Source organism: Musa acuminata, chromosome BXJ1-9 (genome assembly GCF_036884655.1).
Source record: "Musa acuminata AAA Group cultivar baxijiao chromosome BXJ1-9, Cavendish_Baxijiao_AAA, whole genome shotgun sequence".
Taxonomy (NCBI): domain Eukaryota; kingdom Viridiplantae; phylum Streptophyta; class Magnoliopsida; order Zingiberales; family Musaceae; genus Musa; species Musa acuminata.
In genome coordinates this window covers 45,197,911-45,220,953 of record NC_088335.1, presented here as the reverse complement: position 1 = coordinate 45,220,953, position 23,043 = coordinate 45,197,911, and the positions used below count along the sequence as shown (strand labels likewise).

The 23,043-nt window shown below is 35.7% G+C and overlaps 2 protein-coding genes and 1 long non-coding RNA gene across 3 annotated transcripts; 1 reads left to right on the top strand and 2 right to left on the bottom strand.

Moving 5' to 3' along the window:
- Positions 1 to 2,915: 2,915 nt before the first annotated feature.
- LOC135593763 (uncharacterized) lies at positions 2,916 to 5,787 on the bottom strand. The gene is made up of 2 exons (XM_065084021.1): positions 5,546 to 5,787; positions 2,916 to 3,344 (listed from the first exon to the last, which is right to left on the bottom strand). The coding sequence occupies exons 1-2, from the start codon at positions 5,732 to 5,734 to the stop codon at positions 3,270 to 3,272; spliced, it is 264 nt and encodes an 87-aa protein (XP_064940093.1). The 5' UTR covers positions 5,735 to 5,787; the 3' UTR covers positions 2,916 to 3,269.
- Positions 5,788 to 13,244: 7,457 nt separating this feature from the next.
- LOC135593762 (uncharacterized) lies at positions 13,245 to 18,637 on the bottom strand. The gene is made up of 2 exons (XM_065084020.1): positions 18,376 to 18,637; positions 13,245 to 13,645 (listed from the first exon to the last, which is right to left on the bottom strand). Exons 1-2 carry the CDS (start codon positions 18,574 to 18,576, stop codon positions 13,454 to 13,456), a joined length of 393 nt encoding a protein of 130 aa, XP_064940092.1. The 5' UTR covers positions 18,577 to 18,637; the 3' UTR covers positions 13,245 to 13,453.
- A 140-nt stretch (positions 18,638 to 18,777) lies between these two features.
- On the top strand, positions 18,778 to 22,674 carry LOC135593761 (uncharacterized). The gene is made up of 3 exons (XR_010479809.1): positions 18,778 to 19,060; positions 19,166 to 19,249; positions 22,436 to 22,674. It is a non-coding gene; the product is annotated as an uncharacterized LOC135593761 (long non-coding RNA).
- The last annotated feature ends 369 nt before the right edge of the window (positions 22,675 to 23,043 follow it).

The window sequence follows — 23,043 nt, the reverse complement described above, 5'->3', positions numbered from 1 at the left end:
TTGCCTTGTGTTTCTTATGCTTCCTCGTTCTTCTGTGGAAATGGTCCGCGCTGCTGTTACACATGAACGTAAGGACGTGGTTGGGTACCTTTGTCAGCAGTGGGGAGGAAAGAGAGAGCTGTATATATTAGTCGGGTAGCGGAGGAGTGTTGAGATGAGGATAAAGTAGGTCACCACTGCTGCAGCAAGCAGAAGGTGAGGACGGGCCTGTGGTCTCCTGAAGAAGACGAGAAGCTGATCCAGTACATCACCTCCCATGGCCACAGTTGCTGGAGCACTGTCGCCAAAGAAGCAGTCAGGCCTCTCTCTCTCTCTCTCTCTCTCTCTCTCTCTCTCTCTCTCTCTTGTGGTGATGATGATAGCTTTGTGATTGGGAGTTCCGGGTTGCAGAGGCGTGGAATAAGCTAAGGTAGATCAATTACTTGAGGCCAGATTTAAAGAGGGGATCCTTCTCAGAAGCAGAAGAAAGAATTGTGATGGATGTTCACAGGATCTTAGGCAACAAGTATAAGGAACCCTAATCTCTTTTGCAGAACCTGCATGCCTTTGATTTATTTGTATTGTTTAGGAGATCAATGTAATCTTGATTGTGTGTGTGTGTGCATATTGATTCTCTTTCTCCATTCAGGTGGGCTAAGATTGCCAAACATCTCTCTGGAAGAACACATATCATACATACAATTAAATTCATTATTTGATTAGCATATTATTATTATCCTTCTTTTTATCTCTATTCTTTACTATTTGGGGAGCCTCTGAGATGAGATGATAGTTAGGTAATTGATTAATATGATAATTATTTTTAAGATTATATTAAAAAATATTTATATATAATTCTGTGTAATGGATTTTTGAAAAGGTGTTCACACACAGTATGATTTTGAGTTGATTCTACCGAAGAGTGACACCAAAGGGTTGGATCCAAAGACACGTAACCTAATCCTGCTTCTGCTCGATCGAATGGTGCCAATTCAGCTGCGCCTCCTCGATTCCGCTATGCTCAATCCTCTATCTGCACGCCCTTCACAATTAGCTCATCCATCAAGAGCTTTGATGATATGAACAACTCTATGGACTTGAATCAACCTGCTTCTTGCCATGAGACAGCAGCACCTGTGTCCAACTTCCATAACCAAGACAACCATGTCTTGATGAGCTTAAACGATCAGAATGGGTCTTCTTCTTCATTGATGATTGCACGTGGGATAGTACTGTTGAACCCTTGCAAACCCTGAAGCAAACTGAGGTAGGACATGAACAAGCGGTTGATCAACTGCAAGTGCAACCCTCAGTGTGGAGAGCTTTCCAGTGGGAGCTTCGTGGATCAACTGCAGTGGGGTTATTAGGTCTGATTCCTTCCTTTAGCTCTATGGAGAACAATTTCAGATCTGGAAGATGATCTCAGATTGTGCATTCATCTGTGAAAGCTTTTCGAATGTACCTGACATTGCCTATTTCAGTTCCCCACAATAAATTTTGATAGAAATTTATTCATATTGACCATGTTTTGTACCCTGCAATCATAGAAATAAATGAAGGTTAGAAAGTTTGCCCTCCTTTTTTGAGAGAAGAATGTTGCTGGTGATTCTATTTTGGTTGCATGCTTATAATTCAAGTCTGTGTCTGTCCAATTATACAGCATTTGCATCTTGTGGGAATGATCTTGATCTTTGGCACATGAATCATTTTGGCCTGACAAAAAGTATGCTGGATCTCTTTCTCTCTTTCTTGCTTTCATTTTTCAGTAATAATTAAACAAGAAGTTAAAGAAAGAGAAGAAAGCAAAAAGAATACAAGAAAGTCAAGAAGCACCCAACAGACCCAAGTCATGCAGGCACTCAAGAGAGCAAGTTGCAAATATGAATATATTGCATATGTTTTTAGCTATGGACTAATTCCTTTTACATATGAAACTATAGCTATTCCAAGTATGAGTCATTTGATTAATTACTAGTTTATAAGAATTACCTTGTAATAATCTCATATCATGAAACATGCAACATCAAAAGCAAGTTTAATAATGTTCCTCTCTCTCTCTTAATGCTGTTTGATATTTGCAATGTTCTATAAGATTAGGTTAATTAAAAGTGAAAGTACAAAAGATAAGAACCACAGATTGTTATTTTTGAAAGGATACAAGTCCTTAATTTTATGTGAAAACTTCCATGATGGACACAAATGATGGGCACAAACCAAAATAGATCCTCATGTAATTGTGTCAGCATGATTGAAGAACTCATGAAGTCTCATGTAATTAACTGAATTAGAGCCTTCCAAAACTCACTTTTACTTTTACTTCCAAATCTTCTGGTAGGATCTTGAAGCAGCATACATATAACTTTTACTAGATGAGCCAAACCAAGTTGGGGAAGGGGGTGAGCCATACTTGCCAACACTAGTGGATGATTGATCCTACATTAGTTGAAGAGAGAGAATCAAGACATGGTAAAAAAAGAGCCTCGAGTGACTTTTCTTCCCGAGACACCTTTTGGGATCCATCTCGAAAAGGTAAAATCATCCACAAGCTACCATTAGTGCAAGCTATTTGATTCAACAGGGAGACTACACAGCTAGGAATCTTATAGAAGTGAAGAGTCAAAGGTTGGATACTGATGATAAAATCATGATGAACAAGTACCCTGTCACACAATAGCCAAATATATATAGGTCACGGTTTTGCTCCTACTTCAATTCCATTTCTTTAGTTCTTGGGACTTGGATCATAAACTAATGCAATCATAGAAAACCTGTGGTGGAATATGAATTGATTGCTCAGTATATTTCTTTTTCCTTGGCTTCATTTAGGCACACCATGTGCCCAGCTCCATGATATATAACTAGGAACATCAAGATGATCATCAAAGCTTTAGTGTCGATGGAAACTCATAAGAACAATTCCACTTTGAAAGTGAATGTAATGGAACTGTCCCATTCAGGTTATTACCTATGTTCAGAAACATGTACAACATAATTCAAATTAAAAGAACTGACGATGCAAAGGAAAGTAGTTCTTACATAAACACAAACTACATTTCTTCCACAATCCACCATCGAGTGCTTTGATTAACCAAATATTTACTTATTTCATCTAAACTCCAAGAAGTATCCCTCTGGATCAAGAGGCTTGTTCGGTTTATCATGCTAAATAAGTACATTAAACGACAACAGCTGAGCATGTAGACCAAAGGATAGCGGTAGAAAAATGCTGATTTTCTTTTTAGAAGCAGAAGAAGAATCATTCCAGATTTCAGTATTTGAAAAGCTTGGCTCTAGTATTCTTTCTTGCCAAAGTTCTTGCACCAAAGCTGTGAAGGAATTGGGCGAACAGGGTAATGCGGCCGTTGCTGCAAGATAAAAACAAGATGCAATGGCATTATTCTTCTGTCTGTATTAACCAAATTGTGTACCACATCAGACAAACCAAAATCCCAAAGTTAAGGAGAATTGCAGTGTTTGAAGAAAAAAAAATAGTATGATTTCCTATTTTAAATATTTTGATGGAAGAAATTGTCCCGATATAAGTTTCTTGCCAAATTTTCAATCTTAAAACAACTGAAAAACCATGCTATAGTATCTTCATATGATTGATCTAAATTGCTTGAAGAAATTTTCAAGCATGAAGTAGATGGAAATAAATCTTGTCTTGGTATTCTTGTTGCCATATAATGTAGTGAAAAAAGATTGCAAGTGTTCAAAAAAATACCAAACCAGCAATAACCTGACCTAGACTTGGCTCATTGGGTTGCTAGTTGGTCTGTTGGTTCAAACGGGTGGACCACATGTTTAATAAAATATTAATATAAAACATCAGAAATACAGTAATCTGTGTTTCAACTTTAAGCTTCAAATTTGATTTATTCTATAAAAAAACTCCTGATTAATTTCTTTTCATGTTGCAGAGATATCAAAACATATGTTCAAAAGATTTACTATATAATAAAATTGGTATATCTCAAGTGATTTTACTAGATGGCAAGAAAACGAGCACAAACTTGAACAAAGAAAAATCTATAGTTGGCATCAAGGATTTGCATCAAATCTTATCCAATAACATGTAATACAAATACCATAAAATAATATACTACAGTAGTCTCTCTCCCAACCTCAATTTGTTTTTGGGTTCTGAGAGGGTACATTGAGAACAAATCAAGTCACATTGTAAGATCAAACACCAGCCAAAATTTATCAACCAAACAGGCTTACAGATAAAACCAATTTCATCAAAGACACTAACCCAAATTTACAGAAGCACAATAGATAAATCGTATGGATTAGTAAAGATTGTCAATTAGAGTTAAGAATTTGGAACTGGTGGGACTTCAGCATGAGACCTGCGGGACCTTGATGGTGGTGGAAGAAGTGTTAGAACTAGAGTCTTTGAACTAGTCATGGAATACTTATTTAATAGATGTTAGATCTATGTGAAGTCCAAGCAAAGCTAATAGAAGTTTATGTTTAATTTTTTTTCTAGTATGACCTTCCAATTCAAGCTCAAGATTCTAAAACAGCATTTGAGGAAGAACTATCTCAAGAGAGGAAAAGTGGTCGAACTTAAGGACACAATCTGGAGTAAGATCTTAGTAAAAATATTATCATGTTTCTCTTTTGCTATCTTAGCTAAAGGGGAGAGAGGTGAGAAACCACTAAGCAAGACAGATAAAAGACAAAGTGATAAGAGTGAGATTAGCAACAATTCACTTAATTCACAATGCAACTAGTATACGTGACATAAGTCTCCAACAACCACATCAAGATAACAATAATAGGCATAAAGGGAGACAGTGACACTTGCATGTATCTGATTGACCTGAATCTCACCAGGTTGAAAATATGCATCAAATCAAAGTCAGTATATCAATATATCAACACCCAAGTCTTGACGTAAATGAATATTATATTAAAATCCATAATTTTTAATTTTGGCATTAGCTTAGATGTTAGAATTCTACATTGAATTGTTCTCTGTGTGACCTTTGAATTGATGCCCCAGAATCTCTCTTTCTCTTAAGCGTTACTTCAGAAGAATATATTCGCCATATCATCTAGTTTATGTATTAAGTTCAATCTCACCTGGAAGCCCATTTGTGACATGAACCATCTCCAGATAGTCCGATTATTCTCATTCTCAGGTGTGGCTCAGCCGACTTCCAAGAAATTGGCAGACCTAAAATGTAACAGACCACATCTCCTAACAACTTCTAACCCAAGAAAAGGATATCCCCATGTTCAAAGTCGTATACGTAAGTCTCAGCTATTTCTTGGAAGTCATCTTCTAAGCAAAGGTATCAAGATATAAAGATTAAGTTTTCCTTACATATCTAAATATAGATCTAGATATCTTGCTCACTAACAAAATGTGATCTTTTAAAGCACAACTTCATCAGCAGTTGAGTATAACAATTGGAAAAGAGAAGAATAGTAATTACTAATAGTTTCGGGATCAGAACGACATCAGTCGATCAATGAATGGACGAACGAATGAGAGGAAGAAGGCGGAGGACGCGAGGCAAGAGACATGGGGAGGGAACAGGAAGAGAATACCGACCTCGAGCTCCGCGGACTTCCTGGCGATGGGGATGCAGACGAGGAAGGCGCCGAACATGGCGATGGCGGTGTTGCGCTTCCAGTGCTTGGGCCGGCAATAGGGCCCCCCCGTCATGCTCCACACCTTGTTCCTAAAATCCTCCACCCCGCCATGGTGCACCCCGTGCCCTCCGCCGCCGTTTCCTCCCATGGTGATGAGTCGCTGATGAGACAGCCTTTCCTCTGCTTTCTCCGCCCTAATCTTTGCCTCTCTTGTATAGTTTGGGCCATTGGGCTAGGGGGCAGTGGGTTTAGTCACGGCACGTGATGATCACGTGATATAGTAAGTAGTATTTCTATTTGGGGTATATATATATATATATATATATATATATATATATATATATATATATATATATATATATATATATATATATATATATAGGAAGCCACATGTAGGTTTTCACGTGAGCATCAACTTCGCATGATTGACACATCATTTCCATGGTGAGACATATCAACTCCGTGTGGCTAACATAAGGAAGCCACATGATTGATCACTCATCACCTTCTTGACATCTTACAAGTTTTTTCGGTAAAACTAGTTTGTTATGCTAGATGAATGTAACATAAAGAGGAGTTATGTAATCTGGAGTTTAGTGCAGTTTGATGATAGTTACGATTGAACTAAACACCCTTATTATTGAACGAATTATGTAACAGTGAGTGTAATAATCTCAAAAATCCACTATAAAAGATGTGCACAAATATGTCTAGATACACTAAACATTTTAAGTCTATTTGTCACCTGACTTAAGTTTCGGATGGACATTATCGAGAGTACCTCTAATGTAGTTCTACATGGCTTGGATGCTACTTAAGTAGTTCAACTTGAGATCCTCTCATAAAAGGAATTCGATTGGATCCAAATTAGCTTCCAGCTCAATAATCAAAACATATCATAATAGATTAATGCTAGAAAAAGAGCCAATAAGGATGTTCAAGGAAACTTCACTAGCCCATCTCAACCAATTCCAAATAGGTCAAGTTCGACGATGATGAATGCCTCTCAACCGAATCGCCCAATAATAATGATTACAATCCAAGGGCAGGTCGAGGTTCAATTGGTCTGAACCCCTCAATCCAAATTCCCGAAACTAAACTCTTCGGATGACTCTTCAAGGACTCAGTTTTCTTTTGACCACCTCTACATCAACAACCTACACAATTAGTCATTGAAACAATTATTGTTCCTATTGAAACCTTGCACACTCTAGTCCAGTAGTTTTAATCAAAATAGTTCAAACCATTGCACCATATATTTTTTAGCTCACCCAAGAAGCATCAGTTTTCTCATTCACTCCACTATTCTCAACTCTCGTTCCACCATTAACGTTTTGAGCCTAGTTGTTGAGTCTTAGTTGACTCAGATATTATCAAAAGTATATTCTCTAATATTGATCTAAAATTTGTTTCTCACATTAGAAATAAAAATTCCTGATGAGTCAATATTAAATATATGATTGGGTACTTTTGTCAACTATATATTTGTTCAAAAACGACATAGGTATTATATTACATATCCTGACCCATCGAATAAAAAACTATCACAAGCTCTTCTCTAGCGGAAGTCCCCAAGGTGGACGACGATGACAACGCTCCTTTGCACGACAGACTCTCTTCTTGTGACGATGCTCCACCCAGTAGTAAGTCAGCAGTAGTAGTGAGCCACAAGGAAGGGGGGGGCAGCCCTCTTGCTCTCCTCTCACACAAGGAAAGTTCCTCTCACACCATGGGAGGTTAGGAGGGAGATATGGAAAAAAAGAGATTGAAGGTTGGCTTCTCTAAAGGGTCCAGCCTAACAACTCTTGGAGAACCACTCCCAATTATAAAGAGGCCCTCCATGTGACCCTTCACATTCCTCTTAATTATTCCCTGTATAAAGGCTTAATGGGTATTGGATCCTTATTCAATAACCACTCTAAACTCCATGCTCAATTGGGTCTCACCCAATAAATCTATTAAAAGGCTAAAGGAGGCTTATTAGATCTCATATCAATCCTTTATTCATCGCATCGTCCACCTTATGTGTGTGACCCTCTAGGTCGAATACCGAGCTGGCCATGAGTTGTACCTATCAAAACTCATTTTGACTCAAAACTCCTTCTGACCGTGAATTATTATCCTAATAATACTTCACTCAACTCATCGATTATGGACATACTAGGATACTACGCTATAGTCCATAGATGGTACAGGGGGATATAATCCATTGGACATATTTATCCTTAGTTACCATATATTTATAGTCTCTTATTTATCTAATATCTTAGAGATCGTATATTAGGCATGATGCTATCAGGCTCATATAGAATCTATCCGTGTCTCTCTTATCGAATTTTCTCGTAGAACTCATTTTCTCTCAATCTGATTGACCCTCACTAGAAATTTGCTTGAGTGAGAACACACGGGATATTCCTCTCATGATACCAAGAGTGAATAAAATTTTATTACTTTATTGACACATAATTAATTTTATAAGTTATCATTCCCAATTACCAATAATACTAAACCTAGAACTTTTAAACATATAAGTCTGATATCAAAGAATTGAGTACTCAAACAAGACATCCTTGGTGTCTCAAGTTCAAGAACCAGATACACAACTAGGACTACGAAATTACTATCTAACGATGAGGTATCATTAACCATCTAGCATTCCGTAAGTGGATTATTCAGGGAACTTATTCTCCAATGAGCACTTGTACTGTATCCTTAATGTCCATACACAAACTGCCATGAGACCAATTACCTCCATCACATGGACATGTATATAATACATTATTCTGTTCGGTTATATCGATGTCTTTCTCGAGTAACCTATGACTAAAAATATTTAAGATTTATGTTTAAAGAGAATTAGTCTCATTATCATGATCTCATCATGATCCAATTCTCATTATACAAATTCAAGGACATCATAATATATATATTCATCATACAATATAGAGTGAGAAAATATCATTATTATTATTAACTAAAAAAGATTATATAAAACTATAAGTATCATCACTCATGTGATTAATTTGTAGGGTACCAATAACTAGCAATCTTTAAATGGTCTATGATGCTATTGCATATGAACATAAAGATATGGTTTGTTACTTTTGTAAATCCAATTCAATCCAAGCTACTTCTACTTCGTTTAAATGGTCATGTTGCTGTTACACAATAAGATATAGATATATACTTTTGGAGCTAATTACATATTATTTTATATAATTAGTAATTCTTAACATCTTAATATCTATATTTTCAAAAGTTATATTACAATCTCTATACTTACGAAAGTAAAATATTTAACCTCGTTTCTCCTCACGTCATCAACTTTGATACCGCATATACTCTGTGGTAAATTGAAATGATGTAAAATTAGTACATGCTTAGTGATAAATCCTATGGTATTTTCGTTAATAGAGTCGACGATGTAAAGAGAAATAGAGTTAAATATTTTACTTTCATAAGGGATCATAATATAACTTTTGAAAATATAAGGATCGAAATATTAAAAATAATTAATTATATAAAATAATATATAATTAACATATACTTTCGTCAATGAAAAAAAAAAAGCTGTATATATTAGTCGGATAATGGAGTGTTGAGATGAGGATAAACGCCCTAGTCATGGGTTAGTATTGTTGTAGCAAGCAGATGAGGATAATCTCTCTCTCTCTCTCTCTCTCTCTCTCTTTTGTGCTGATGATGATGATTGGGATTCAGGGGCCGTAGAGATGTGGAAAGATTTACATGCTAGGGTGGATCAATTACTTAAGACTATATTTAAAGATAGGATCTTTAGCAACAGATGAAAGAATTGCGATAGATGTTGAGGATCTTAATCTCTTTTGCAGAACTTGCATGTATTTTATGATCACAAATGATAGATTTATTTGTATTGTTTAGGAAACCAAGGTTATCTCATTAGATTATATAGTCGTATTTAATTAGATAAGATATATTATAGTTTCAATCAGATTTTGATTAGGATTATCAACAAATAAAAAGGAAGTCTTATTATGAATTCTTTATTGGAGATTATCTTAATAAGAGGGACTGCTTATAAATAGATAGAGCCTCTTAGAGACTAGATACAGAAGAGAGATTATCTCCCCTTTATATCTATTCATAACTTATAGTGATCTTATAAAGAATAAGAAGAGATGACAGAGTACTATTGTGGCCGAGGTAGTAGAAGGTTGTCAGCCTTGGACAATGGCAAAGGCATGTGATGTCTATTGCATTGGGCAACGATTGCATATATTGGGATGACGTTGTGATCATCAGCTCTATTTAAGACAATGGCTTGTTGATAGCGGTGGCACAATAGGGTGCAATGGCTCTATTTAAGGTAAAAATCATAGATGTGTTGCAGAAGAAGTGTTCTGATGGTGGGTCCTCGAGTGTGGTGTTAGCTGTGTTACAAGCAACGACAACAAGGGCGATGGAGATCATAATGGTGGACACTATTACGAAAGGGGATTCTTTATCATTTTTTTTTGCTGTATGTAATTATGGCAGTAGGGGACGAGAGTCATGGAAGTCACGCACTACGAAAAAGGTAGTTGGGTTGCAGCTATGGTTCTTGGGCACTAGCCTTGACCAGTGGTGATGAAGGCTATGAAGGTAGCCGTGGCAATGTTGGGCAAATGACAATCAACACTTGGATGCTGCCCATGGTGAAGAGCATATTGCACTACGATGGTCAATTGATGGTAATGGTGTTTGGTAACCCAAGTGAAGTCGTCATGGAAGGTAGTCCACGATGTAGGAGTCTTGCGGTCGGTTGGGCATTGCAATATGTGGCACAATCAGGTGGTGGCATCGATGGGCAATGGTAAAGCCTCAAAACTGACAAGGTCGATGACTATAGAGAGGATAGAGCACAAGTGAGGTGGTGGATGGCGATCTTATAAAAGGTATTAATCATAACGAGATATTTTTTAATTTTTAAATAAACTCGTTAAGAATCATTATAATATTAATAGCTTATTATGACCTTGAGTTAATTTAAAAATAAATTTTTTGAATGAGGATTTAAACAAAAAAAAATTATGTGGAATAATATAAAGGATTTACAAAGAAGGAAAAAGAAAGTTTAGCTTATAAATTAAAAAAAATATATTTATGAATTTAAATAAGTTTCTAGACAATGATATATAAAGTTCTATGATACCATTATTTCTTTCAAGTTTTTTAAAAATATTATTAATCAATATTTATATTTGAAGATTAATGGAAAAGTTTATTATATTAGTCTATGGATGATATCTTTGTTAGCTAATAGTTATGATAATTTATTGTACGAGACTAAGATATTTCTCATCAAGAATTATAAAGTGATTGATATGAATGAGATAGTTTATCTTATTGGCATCGAGATTTTTAGAGATAGATATTAAAAATTACCAGATTTTTTTTTAAAAGGGTATATTGATCGAGTTTTGGAGATATTTAGTATATAGCTTTGTTTAGCTAATAATATACTATTACCATAAGTGAAAATTTTAGTCAAAGCTAGTGTCTTAAAAATAATTTAGAAAAGAATTAAATAAAAAAATATTCTTTATGGATATATAATTGGAAGTATATTTCATACTTAAGCCTATACCAGACCAAATAGTTTTACGGTGAAGAATGTTGGGTAGATATTAGAGTTACCCATCAATTTGAAATTATAAGATTTTCATAAGTTGATTCTCTAAATTGCGAGTCTACTTTGTGATTTATATTTATATTATATGGAGGGATAATTTTTAAGAATAGTATAATATAAAGTATCTGATTTCATGATATGCTTTAAGGTCATTGATAAAGCCGTATTATTGTAAAATTTTATATCGGTGTGGTCAGACCCAATTAAAAAGTTACTGAAAATATCTTGTGATATATCATAGTAATTTTCTTTCTTAAAAATGACAAATACTCTAATAATTTTATATATTATGATATAAAATAATTGATGGTTAGAAAAAGAGTTTAGAAATAACTAATGTTAACTGAAAACCTAAGTTTCACTATATTAATTGTCGATCCATTTACTAAGGTCTTATAGCTTATGGTATCTATAGAATATATTCTTATGATTAGAATAATGAACATCCCATAAAAGATATGGTATATACATATAATGATATGGTATATACATATAATGGTATATACATATATTCTAAAGAATATATTCTTATGTTAATTGATATTTTTACTTATGTAATTAAAGTTATTTATTTTTGTTATCATATTTATGTTTATGTATATACATATAATGATTGAATATGATAATAAGATTGTTTTGATAAAACAAATTATAAGGGTTATTATGAATTGCATTAAGAAAGATAAGTAGTATTGTGATACATAAAAAGGAGTATGACATTGATAATATAGTATTATTATATTTATTAACTTATTTTATAAAATTTATGGTCATGTGTAAAGTACTTTTCAAAATTTATAGAATTTAATTATAAAAAAAATATTTTAAAATATATTTTTTATTTATTATAATTTTAAATTATTTTAATCTTATTAATAATAGGTCAAGTAAGAAAATATTAGATTATATAGCCTTGTTTAATTGGATAATATATATTATAATTTTGATTGGATTTTGATTAGGGTTATCGATCATTTTTTATGATAGAATTGTTTATTGGGGATGACTTTGATAAAATGGATTCTCCTAATTGTTTATTTTAGACTCTCTGCTCTCACCTATAAATAGATAAAACCTCCTATGAGTAGATATAGAAGAAAGATTATAGATCTATTATCATCTTTCGTTAATCTCTGTTCCGTCGTTTATAGTAGTATTACGAAAGATAAGAAGAGAGCAGAAGATCAATTTAGTTCTCCTTGCATATCAGTATTGCTGTTTCTTTTGGATCGAAAGATAATGTGTTTACATATTAGAAGAAAGATATTCTGAATTAAATAAAAAAATATTATTATTTAATTTTAAATTATAGCATTAGATATTTGTCATAATGGTATAATTATATTTTTATACTTATAATTAATACTAGAGCCTATTTTGACATCAAATATCCAAGATCATAAAAGCAAATCTGTTTTGTATTATATCTATCATAAAATCAAATAATAATAATTTTGTAAAAGAAATTTAAGAGGTTGCTTCCCTGCAAGCTAATTGACTAGAGTTTGAGTTATCACTAACATCCCCATTGGCATGCCAGGAACCAATGTACCCACGCCAGGGTCTTTTAGAACGTTTGTAGAAATGGCCACTGGAATCCAAACACAACTATCGACATTTACCTTCTTTATAAACTTGTCTATAACGATACCTCTCCGTAGAGCTGAGTTGGGTGCATGAATGCTGATCTAACAACATAATGTGTTGGTTATTTGATAATCTCTAGGTGTGATCATATCATATTTTCAAGTCAAAAGTGCCTTCGATATTATTAGAACACAGGGCCTTTTTGCTGATTCTTTGATAGTTGCATGCAACAGTATTCCATTTCTACTCTATTTATGTAGTTATGCTTTGCTTTTTTTTTTACTTTATTTTCTGTCTATTTGGCGTTGCAATCCAAGTGGTTTTACTGATTCTTTGTATTGTGGATCATGACTTTAGGTTTCTGCGATATGTACGACCCTGAGGGTTATTCTCTGTAGTTCTGTGACTACAAATACAATGACGAGAACACTCGTATCATTTGTGACCCTGAACAAGTCTATTCAGCATGGAAGGTCACCATGATTCGATTTATACAAAATAAACCAACACAACCATTCAAGCCAGTGTTTCTTGCAAAAGAAAATCTATCACTGAAGTGAATTCAGAAAGGAGTTGGTCCTCAGAAGGACCGTACCAAAGCGAGAACTTGAACCAACATTTTAACTTCTACTTTTCTTTGCTGGTCTCCTTGTTGCTTTCTTCACTGTTCTCCTTTGGCACTGGTTGAATCCGAACATAGGGCTTCCTAGTCAGGGTTTCCCCTCGCAGAGCAGCTACGTATCGGTCATTTGTGTCCTCCTTGCGTTGCAGCTCGCCCAGAAACTCGGCTAGCCTCTCTCGGTTGACTTGCCCCATCATCTACGTGAAATTAAAGGCATGCAAAAATTAGAGGAAAAAGTAGTAAAAACCAGTCGATAACCCAGAATGATAAAGCAGAACAACCTCTAAAACAGCCGCGCTAGCATGGGTTATCAAACAGCTACACGGCAATCACATTTGAAACATAAATTGTACTATAATAGTAGTTCATAATTCTATCAATTTGATTATAGTTAGCCAAGAACCACCCCAACAAAGTGAATAACGGACTCAGCCATCTAAAATATTCGATTGCAACCATCATATAAAGGCACCAAACTTTTATACTGGATTGATGCAAATGTATCATAACTTTAATCCACATTATTTTGGTTCCAGGAACTTCAATTATTGTACATCACATCCTGTGGAGTGAATCTTCAACATGTTATTCCAATGTTTAATTTTGATCCAAAAGGTTCAACGCTTTGATTCTGACGGGATAAAATCTCCACTCAATTTAACCTTAATTGATAACACAAAAATACAACTGAATAGTAATTTAAATTTGCCTGTTGTTAGTTTTATTCAATTTTATATACACATCAGGAAATCACAGAGTAAATGAAATAGTAGATTGCTACATCAGTAAACTCCAATTAAAGAGGGAAAGAATGGTGGCATGCATGCTGCCAATGGTGTGTCTACCCCTCTGTATGGCGTTGATTTGCATGTGAACATATAGACTGGAGGACTTTTGATGCAGTTGCAAATGCAGTCTGCAGCTTGTTGTAGGCGAACAAATGCATGCAACTGACAAAGAGCTCTCAGATATAATCATGACATTTGCAAATGCTAGAAACCAAAGAGTCCATGTACTAACACAGTTCTTAATTTGTACCTAGATCATTCAACCAGCACAATGCAAATATGGAGAACATAACAGGAAATTGGAAATGTTATCCATGGCACACAAATGACAGAATTTTTAACTTTAATAGAACTGCTAGAAGAGGAAACAAGTTCATCAGCTTAGAAAACTACGTGAACATGCATAACAAAGAGTACTTAGGATCATTTTAAAGGACATCTTGTATTGTATAGAATTGTGCTAGAAACAAAAATCCTTCGAACCAAGAGTCACATGGAATAGCCAGAGATGAGCATGCTACTGGTGCCCAGTGTATAGGTTTCAGTGTGGTTATACAATTTAAAATGATTTTAAATCAGGTTGTTCTACTTCTTCACAGAGATACTTGTATCATCAAATTGTTGGTTGCCCTAGAGGATTTTAACAAGGTGTATCATGGCAGTCATTTGTTATTTAATTGAACCTATGAGACAAAAAAGAGGATCAATTAAGTATTTACACATTAGGAAGTAATTCCAAAATCCTATATTTTACAAATTCTTGAGAACAAATACTAAGTTACAAAATATACAGTCAGTTACAATTAAATTGGCAACACAAGCAAACTGCCCATGCACTTGTCACCATATCGGATAGCAAATAGTCATTTTGATTAGTTTGCAATGCATTTTAGCGTCACAGAACAAAATGTTAATATCTAAACAGACAACATTAATATCTAAACAGTCATATCTGTATCACGATAAATATCGCAACTGACATCTGAAAAGAAAATTCTCTCCTGAATTTAAATGTAAAAAAGAACATATTCAAAGTATCATGCAGAATATATCAGCCAGTCAAAGACTAAGCATTCAAAGAAATTATAAGATCATCAACACATATTAAGCTCCAGAAAAAGTGCCAGCCAAAACGTAATTGGTTAAGATTCTCTGAATATGAACCATCTAGATTGAACAACAGAAACCAACAAATTCAGAGGTAGTGAACCTTCATATTCCTAACCTGTACATACTTTACTGTTCACCAGGCATGTCCAATCCAATATCACTGGATATTTTCATCCATAGGCTTGGAAGACCATGTACACTAGTGAGAACTCAATAATGATATCACAAGAATTTGGCAGACTAGGGTACTTGTAGACATTCAATTTCATGCTTGCCTGAATGGTACTGGAGGAAGCACTGCCCAATTGAGGCCTATTCTTTATTATTAAGGTGTCATATAAAGCAATTTCATATGGTTCCCATGCTTATATCATCAGAATTACAACTTTTATGGTAAACTAGGCACACCTCAGTCTTCACAATTAACAAAATTGAATAGAAAGAAAAAAGGGTACTTTTTTATTTTTGCAAGGAATCCTATATGAACTATAGTTAAATATGTTATTGCATTTTGAGGACTAAGTTAACTAGAGTCAAAACAGAGTATTAGGAGGGTAGTAAAGAAGAAAAATAGGTTAGGAGTTCCAAAAAGAAAACGTAAAGAATAACTATAACACCCGAATTAGTTCTACATCGAATGTGAGCAAGATTAAGATTGACTTGTGTGAGGGTCTGATGAGACTACTATCAACTTCAACTTAAATATTTTGGTCAGTGGTTTGGATCAAATGAAATCGATAGACTAGTTAACCTATCATGCTCAGGTCGTGACATTTGGTATTAGAACCGACTTAGTATTTGGGCATAGTAAAGAGGCTTAAGTAGGAAAGGACTACCCATGGATGGAGTTAGATGACTCGTTACGACGTGGAGTCACCACCAGGCTACGCCTCACATGCACCATACTATGGTTTGAGATGAGCTATGTTGGGCCTTGACGAGGACGTCAAGATCTTAAGTGGGTGAGATTGTAACACCTCGATTGGTCACACATCAAAAGTGGACAATATTAAGATTGACTTATAAGGGTCTGATGAGTGTACTACTATAAACTTCAGCCTAAGCATCTTGATCAGTGATTTGGGTCAAACAAAGTTGATAGATTAGTTAGCCTATTAGGCTCGGATCGTGAAAATAATAGATAACTAAAATAGGACATATCTGACTTCAAAAGATGAGTCATTTGATTGAAAAAAATATCAGTAATACATTATGATCTTTGCATACCATTAACATATTCTATATATATCATAATTGAAAGTGAATTCATCTTTCACTTAAACTAAACACCTAACTCACATAAGTAGGAAACTGAAACCTATGGCTAGTAGGATCAAACTCGTGTCAATATTGTCCAACATAAAACTTCCTATAGCAAGAAATCACTGTGGCAATTATTTTCTCCTCTCTATTCAGCTACATATCAATTCTATTGAGATATCACAGTCTAGTATTTGGTATTTACTTTTAATTTTTTTTAGATTTGAAAAAGATATTCAAGAACACTGATAACTACAGAAAACATGTTTATTAGTTGAAAATCAAAACATGTTATTTTAGATTTTAAATTTTGTGTAGACCTTGGAGCAAGGTTTAAAATCACGATCCAGGTCGATACCAGTCAGTGGCCAAACCAATACAGTACCAATACTTGTCATGGGCTGGCACCACCAAGACCAGAGAGAGAAAGAGAGAAGAGGGGAGGGGGGCGAGCCAAGGGAGAAGGCAGAGGACAAGGAGGTGGGTGGAGGAGGAGAAGAAGGTGGAGGTGGAGAAAGAGAAGGAGAAGAGGAGGAAGATGAGGAGGAGGTGGTGGTGGTGGCAAGGCCAAGGTGTACCAAAAGAGATAAAGGCGGCGGCCACATGAGAATGTGGTAGTAGCAGCGATGCGAGCAGGGCAACACCAAGGTGGCAGTGACGCAGGTGGAAACTATCGCAGAGGTATAGAAATATGAGGAGAGAGGCTATTGATTTCCAGCAGTTGTTGATAGCTATTATCAACAGAACACTGCAATTGAAAGCTCTCAACAAATGTTTACAGATAGCCACTATTAAAAAAAATAAAAAGTGTAAAAAAACAATATGTACATTTGCATTGGTATATTTCAATCGGTACACAAGGTACATGGAGGGCACTGCCAAGTACACCATGTTCGAAATCATACAGAGCAATTTTCCTGGTCCATGTCCCAATCCCCGATCGGACCAGTAAATACCAAGACATACATGATGGTATGCCTGGTGTTTACAACCTTAGCTTGGAGAACTACAAAATATAATTTACCAAATATCCCAAGGATACTCTTTACTAGTTTTTTATTATCACTGGCATTGTTGCTAACATCACTTTTGGACCACTATCACAACCATCTACCATCAATGTTATGGCCAACACTGCCATGTGACTACAAAACTATCACCACCATTATCAGAGCCACCATAACATGAATCAATGGACGAAAAAAAAGAGAGACGAATTTCTTGTTTGAATAAGTAAATATATCTTTACATTTCTCTGTGGAGAAATAAATTGAAAAAAAAAGATGAATAATGGGACGAAAACTAATGAACTAATTTCTGAACGTAAACATGACCCAGAAATCCTCACTTCTGTTTCCCCCTGCTGTCCCACATTGTACTTGGGAATTTAGTCCCTTCAGGAGTCGGGTCTCTCTTAATGGAGAAAGAGATAACTGCATGAAGAAGAATATCACAAGAAGGAAGCTTGTTCTACTTTTAAGAATCTTTCATGAACTAATCCCAAACCCTTACAAGATGAGACCAACCTGGACTCAAAATGGCTCCTTTCTACTAGGTTTTGTTTTCATTGCCATTAATCCACAGGGAGGTGAAGACATCATGGAAAAACAGTAGCGCTGTAACATCCGAAGCACTAAAGCTTTTCTCATTCCTAATCATGCAACACGTTCCCAACGATCGACTAATTTTTTCTCGAACCCTAAAACCTGGAGCAGGCATGACAAAGCAACAAAGAAGGAGAAAATAAAGCAACGGTTAACAAAACTTACGGTCGATTCGGGGCGGGCAGTCTGGCGAAGGTGGGCCTCGAGCTGCTCGTTGCGGGAGCTGGTGAGCTGCATGACGCAGTAGCCGATGACGCCGGGGACGATCCCGCACACCGTGGCGAAGGTGAAGAAGAAGGGCTTCGAGTCACGGGTCCTCTGCACCAGCCACCGCCATGTCGTGCTCTTCTCCCACAATACGGACATCCTCCTCCCCCTCCGCCGTCCTAAGCCGCACCGTAACCACTGCCGTCCGTTTGCCAAAGAAGGAGCGATTCAACTCAATTATATCAGGTTTCTCCTTTTACGTATAAACCCTTATCCTTTGCCTTATTTACATTACGCTTCTTCTTCACAAACTTACGCTGTCAAAATTTCATATATATGCCTCGAAGATTAGTAATTTTATATTGGTATCTTTACATTTGAATTCAACATTATATATGCAAAGCTATTTACATTACGATCCTTTGAGCTATTTACTATTTAACACCAACATCTTCTTCTAATCTTTTATGAGCCCCCATCCGGCCTAAAGCGAAGGGTTGAAATTGATCTGGTCGTTTAGCTTCCGAAGGCGCGACGAGAGAGTAGAGCGAAACGCCGGCCACAGCGACGACGGTGGGAGCGCTGCTCGGGCTGGGCACTCAGTTGTACTCCAACGCCCTCCTCAAACTCCCCTACATGCGCCGTACGCAATTGGCCTCCCTTCCTCCTCCTCGATTCGTAGTCTTCTGCATTGATCTCCTGTTTTTGAGTCTCTGATTGTGAAACCGATCGGTTCTTCTTCTTGCAGATCCGTGGGAGCACGTGGTGCGTTGGGGCTGGGGCGGTCTTCTTCTTGACAAGACCAAGGCCGCCAATGAGCGCAGATACTTCGGTCCATATTCTGCCCCCTCGTTCTTTTCTTCTCCACTGCCTCTATTTCTTGCTTCGTTCCCGATTTTGGCTACCACGAAAGAATCTCGAGACCTTATATACAGTAGAATTGGATGTAGGAGAATGGGGACGCTGTAGTGCTCTTACCCTTATTGCTGAGGGCTCCTGAGAAGAGACAGCTCGTGGAAGATGGGACTAAGGATGACGACCATCTGGTATGATTGATGATATTGATGGAAGCAATTGGAAGATTGCAGATGGTAACATAGCATGTGATGGAAGATAATAGGCTCTGTCCTGTAGTTGAGAGTCAAAAGGATTAGAAGTATGTTTTGCAACTGGGCTATATACATATTTACCATGATGGAATTTGAAAATCTAATTTACACGTCACCAGAGTGCTCTTGCACTCTTGATTAAAGAGAGTATGTCAAGGATGGACCAGGAATTGTTGATAATTTTAAGTGAGTTGGTATCATTGGCAGCCATTAGAAGATTAAAAACTGTATTATGCCATTCAATCGGGGATCATCATTTTCAATTGTCAAGAGTCAGTAGATATTGCACACATGGGTAGTTGGCAAAAAGAATGATACCTATTAATAAAAGGATAAACAATTTTGCAGTATGAAGAGGAACACCGAAATAACTTATGGATTTTAATTGTTCATTTATCAAAGTGGTTATCTAGAGATTAAAAAGGACTTCTATCATCATGCACATTGCTCACAATATCACTTGTCTTTTGCTGAGAACAAGAAATGATTCAGTTTGGCAGGAATGCCCTGTGCTGTGGATCGCTGGCAAGCTACAAGCCATTGTAATAGTTGGCTTGCTGCCATGCTGTCAAAATTGTTTTGGCTGGGAAAAAATAAAGTAGTAAAAGAGTATGGGAGAAAGAGGAAAAGGAATTCCCATCAATGACACATGTTATGGGTCTTCTTTGCTATACTTGATGACAGCCAAGTTATCCCTTTGGGCCAGAGATGTGAGCTTTGGAAGTTAACTGGTGTTTGATAGAGCAAAATGTTTGGTAATACAAGAAGGGGAAAAATAAAAACTAGAGGAGGATCACAACTCTAGTTTTTAGAGGCAAATGCTGACATAGGTCCATTTTCAAGTCCCTGATTATGCTACTGTTCTGTGCTGGTCATATGTTGAATAATTACCAAGCCATATCAGCAAATGACATAATGAGCCATAGTAATTATGGGATGCAGGAACATATATTTTTCTTGCAGGTGTAAGAAATAGCATATACATGCACAGCCACTCATATCTATTGATTGTGAAGAACGAAAGGTTGTGTTAGACTTTAAAATCCTAAGGAAAGAAGGATGACGAATAGGGTTATTTGTGTGTTCAAAATTCAGTATACTAAATAACTGACCGACCCCCAAACCCATACATACAGCACATATGCATATGTTGTTAGCAAGCTGCAGTAGAACTGGTTCTTATGTGATAATCAACTTGAAAGACAAGTCATACATTAGCAATTATCTAATGCAACAGAAAAGAAAATCTTAGCTTGAACTACACCATATGTGAAATATTTGTAAATAATTCATCAAATGCAGAACCAACATAAACATAATTGCATAGTATAATTTACATACTTTTTTCTCAATAATGCATCAATGTCCATGGCATAACTGGCTGGTAATTTGTTGTGACTAGAAAACGTTTACTACCTATGAACCTCTTATTGCAAATTCCACATTTCTAGGAAGATTTAGCTAATTAGTTGGCTACCTCCTTGATAAATAAAGAATAGATGAATCAAATAATGAGTACTAACAGCCTCCACATAGCATCCATTAGTTATCTGGACAATGATAAGGAATTTAAAGTCTAACATGCATGTACCGGATAATTAATTGGTAATTGAAATAAGCAGATATCAGATATCCAAGATCATCCCCATTCACTTGTGTGCATGACCGACACAATATGAAATCCAAATGTTTTCATCTTCAGATGGAAAAAACTTTCCTTATGGACAGAAGGAATTATTTTATGGTGCATTCCAAGCCACCTCATGGAAGTTCTCCTATTTGCCTCATGAAAAACATGCCCCTTTCGACTTGGTGAAGAATCTTTTTGGCTTTGTTTTCATCAGCAAGTGCAACCTTTAGTTAAAAATGACAAATATAAAATCCGGTAACTGTTGTGACATGATGGTCACTGGTATATTTGTCCAACAAACATCAACAGCTTCTCGTGCACAGAACGTGTCAGGGTCTACTAATGTCTATGCAATAAACTAAACCTAACATGTTTCCACATAATAAGTTGCACGATGTTGGATAAATACTTCAACTTACGGAAAACACAAGCTACTACATGCAAGATTTACTTAATCAGATGAGTTGATCAAAACCAGCTCAAAAATTGGAGTTTGATGATGGAAGGATCATGAATATTGGACATCAAATGTAAGTAGGAAACCTAACAATTTTGGCTTCATGACTGGTTTGGGAAGGTTGAGTGAACTCCGAAAAGAACCATGACCTAAAATAATTCATTGTAAACATTGAAGTTTGGAATACATTGTAAACATAGTTACAACTCTTCGATACATAGTAATACAATACATTGTAAACATTGAAGTTTGGAATTTCTGAAAACTCGGGGATCTCCGTCGGTTGTCCTAAAATAATTCAATATCTGGTGGATATGGTTGGTATCCTGAATCAATCATAGGCATCTATAACGTCGACTACCTTTCCCCTTGTTATGTCTAGCCAAAAGACACCACGACTGCTTACGTTTGCTTCTCTATCCTTTCCCTCAAAAAATTTGAATGGATAAAGCTGTGACAAGCAGAAGGTGGAAATAAGTCAGTTAAGATAATGTTGTTAGTTTTACCATATTTACTTGAGCATTACCTTTGTGTTGAGATACTGAATGTAAGGAAGAGGAGTTTCCTGTTTCAGCTAAATGAACTTTTTCTAAAAAATGATTTGCAATGTAACCCAATTTTTATACAAAAGTAAACCATTTTTAGTATCATATATAGTAAGTATATATGTGCCTTTGTATTGACTTTTGTGTGAAGTTGTTCACTTATTTGGGTTATCATTGATATATCAGATATGACTGAATTTCCTCTTATTTGGTATCAGAAAAATATAATATAAAATGTTATTATCTCTTCCTAAACTTTTGATGGATATTCATACAGGAGGTTTCATCGTTGTGGCAGGGAAAGCTTTAATGTTTGTGACAGAAATTTGAATGGATGGGCATTTATGCGAAGTATGATTTTGTTGGGACAATGGCACAAATATCAGGTTTAGAGCAGTATGCCAATGTAACTCTTTTGGTGGTTATACATTACAAAAACCTTGTGATTTTCCAAGGACCAGTTGTTTATTATTGATTCTCTAGCAGAAACTATTATATGATAATATTCATTTTATATGTTCGCCTTGACCATTTCTGTGTATTATTCAAAGAGAGGCATGTTTTTTAGATATAACTGCATACCAAGCAGAGTTCAATAATCATGATACTATCTAGATCAAGCATAATTCTTCGGATGAATTTGATTGGCTGGCTTCTGTAAATAAGAAGTGGGTGATTGATACAATTGAGTACTTCTGTATACCATCACTAGTTGCAGATTGACCTGTAAGCATGCTACTTGCCTTAACGGATGAAGGGAAATAAATATAACATTCCACTTCACTAAATTCATAGATCTAATAGATGAAACAATGTTGTGTTGCTTGTTGTTAATGATAATTGATAAAGCTGAATATGTATTAATCATTCTGACAGTTGCTTTAT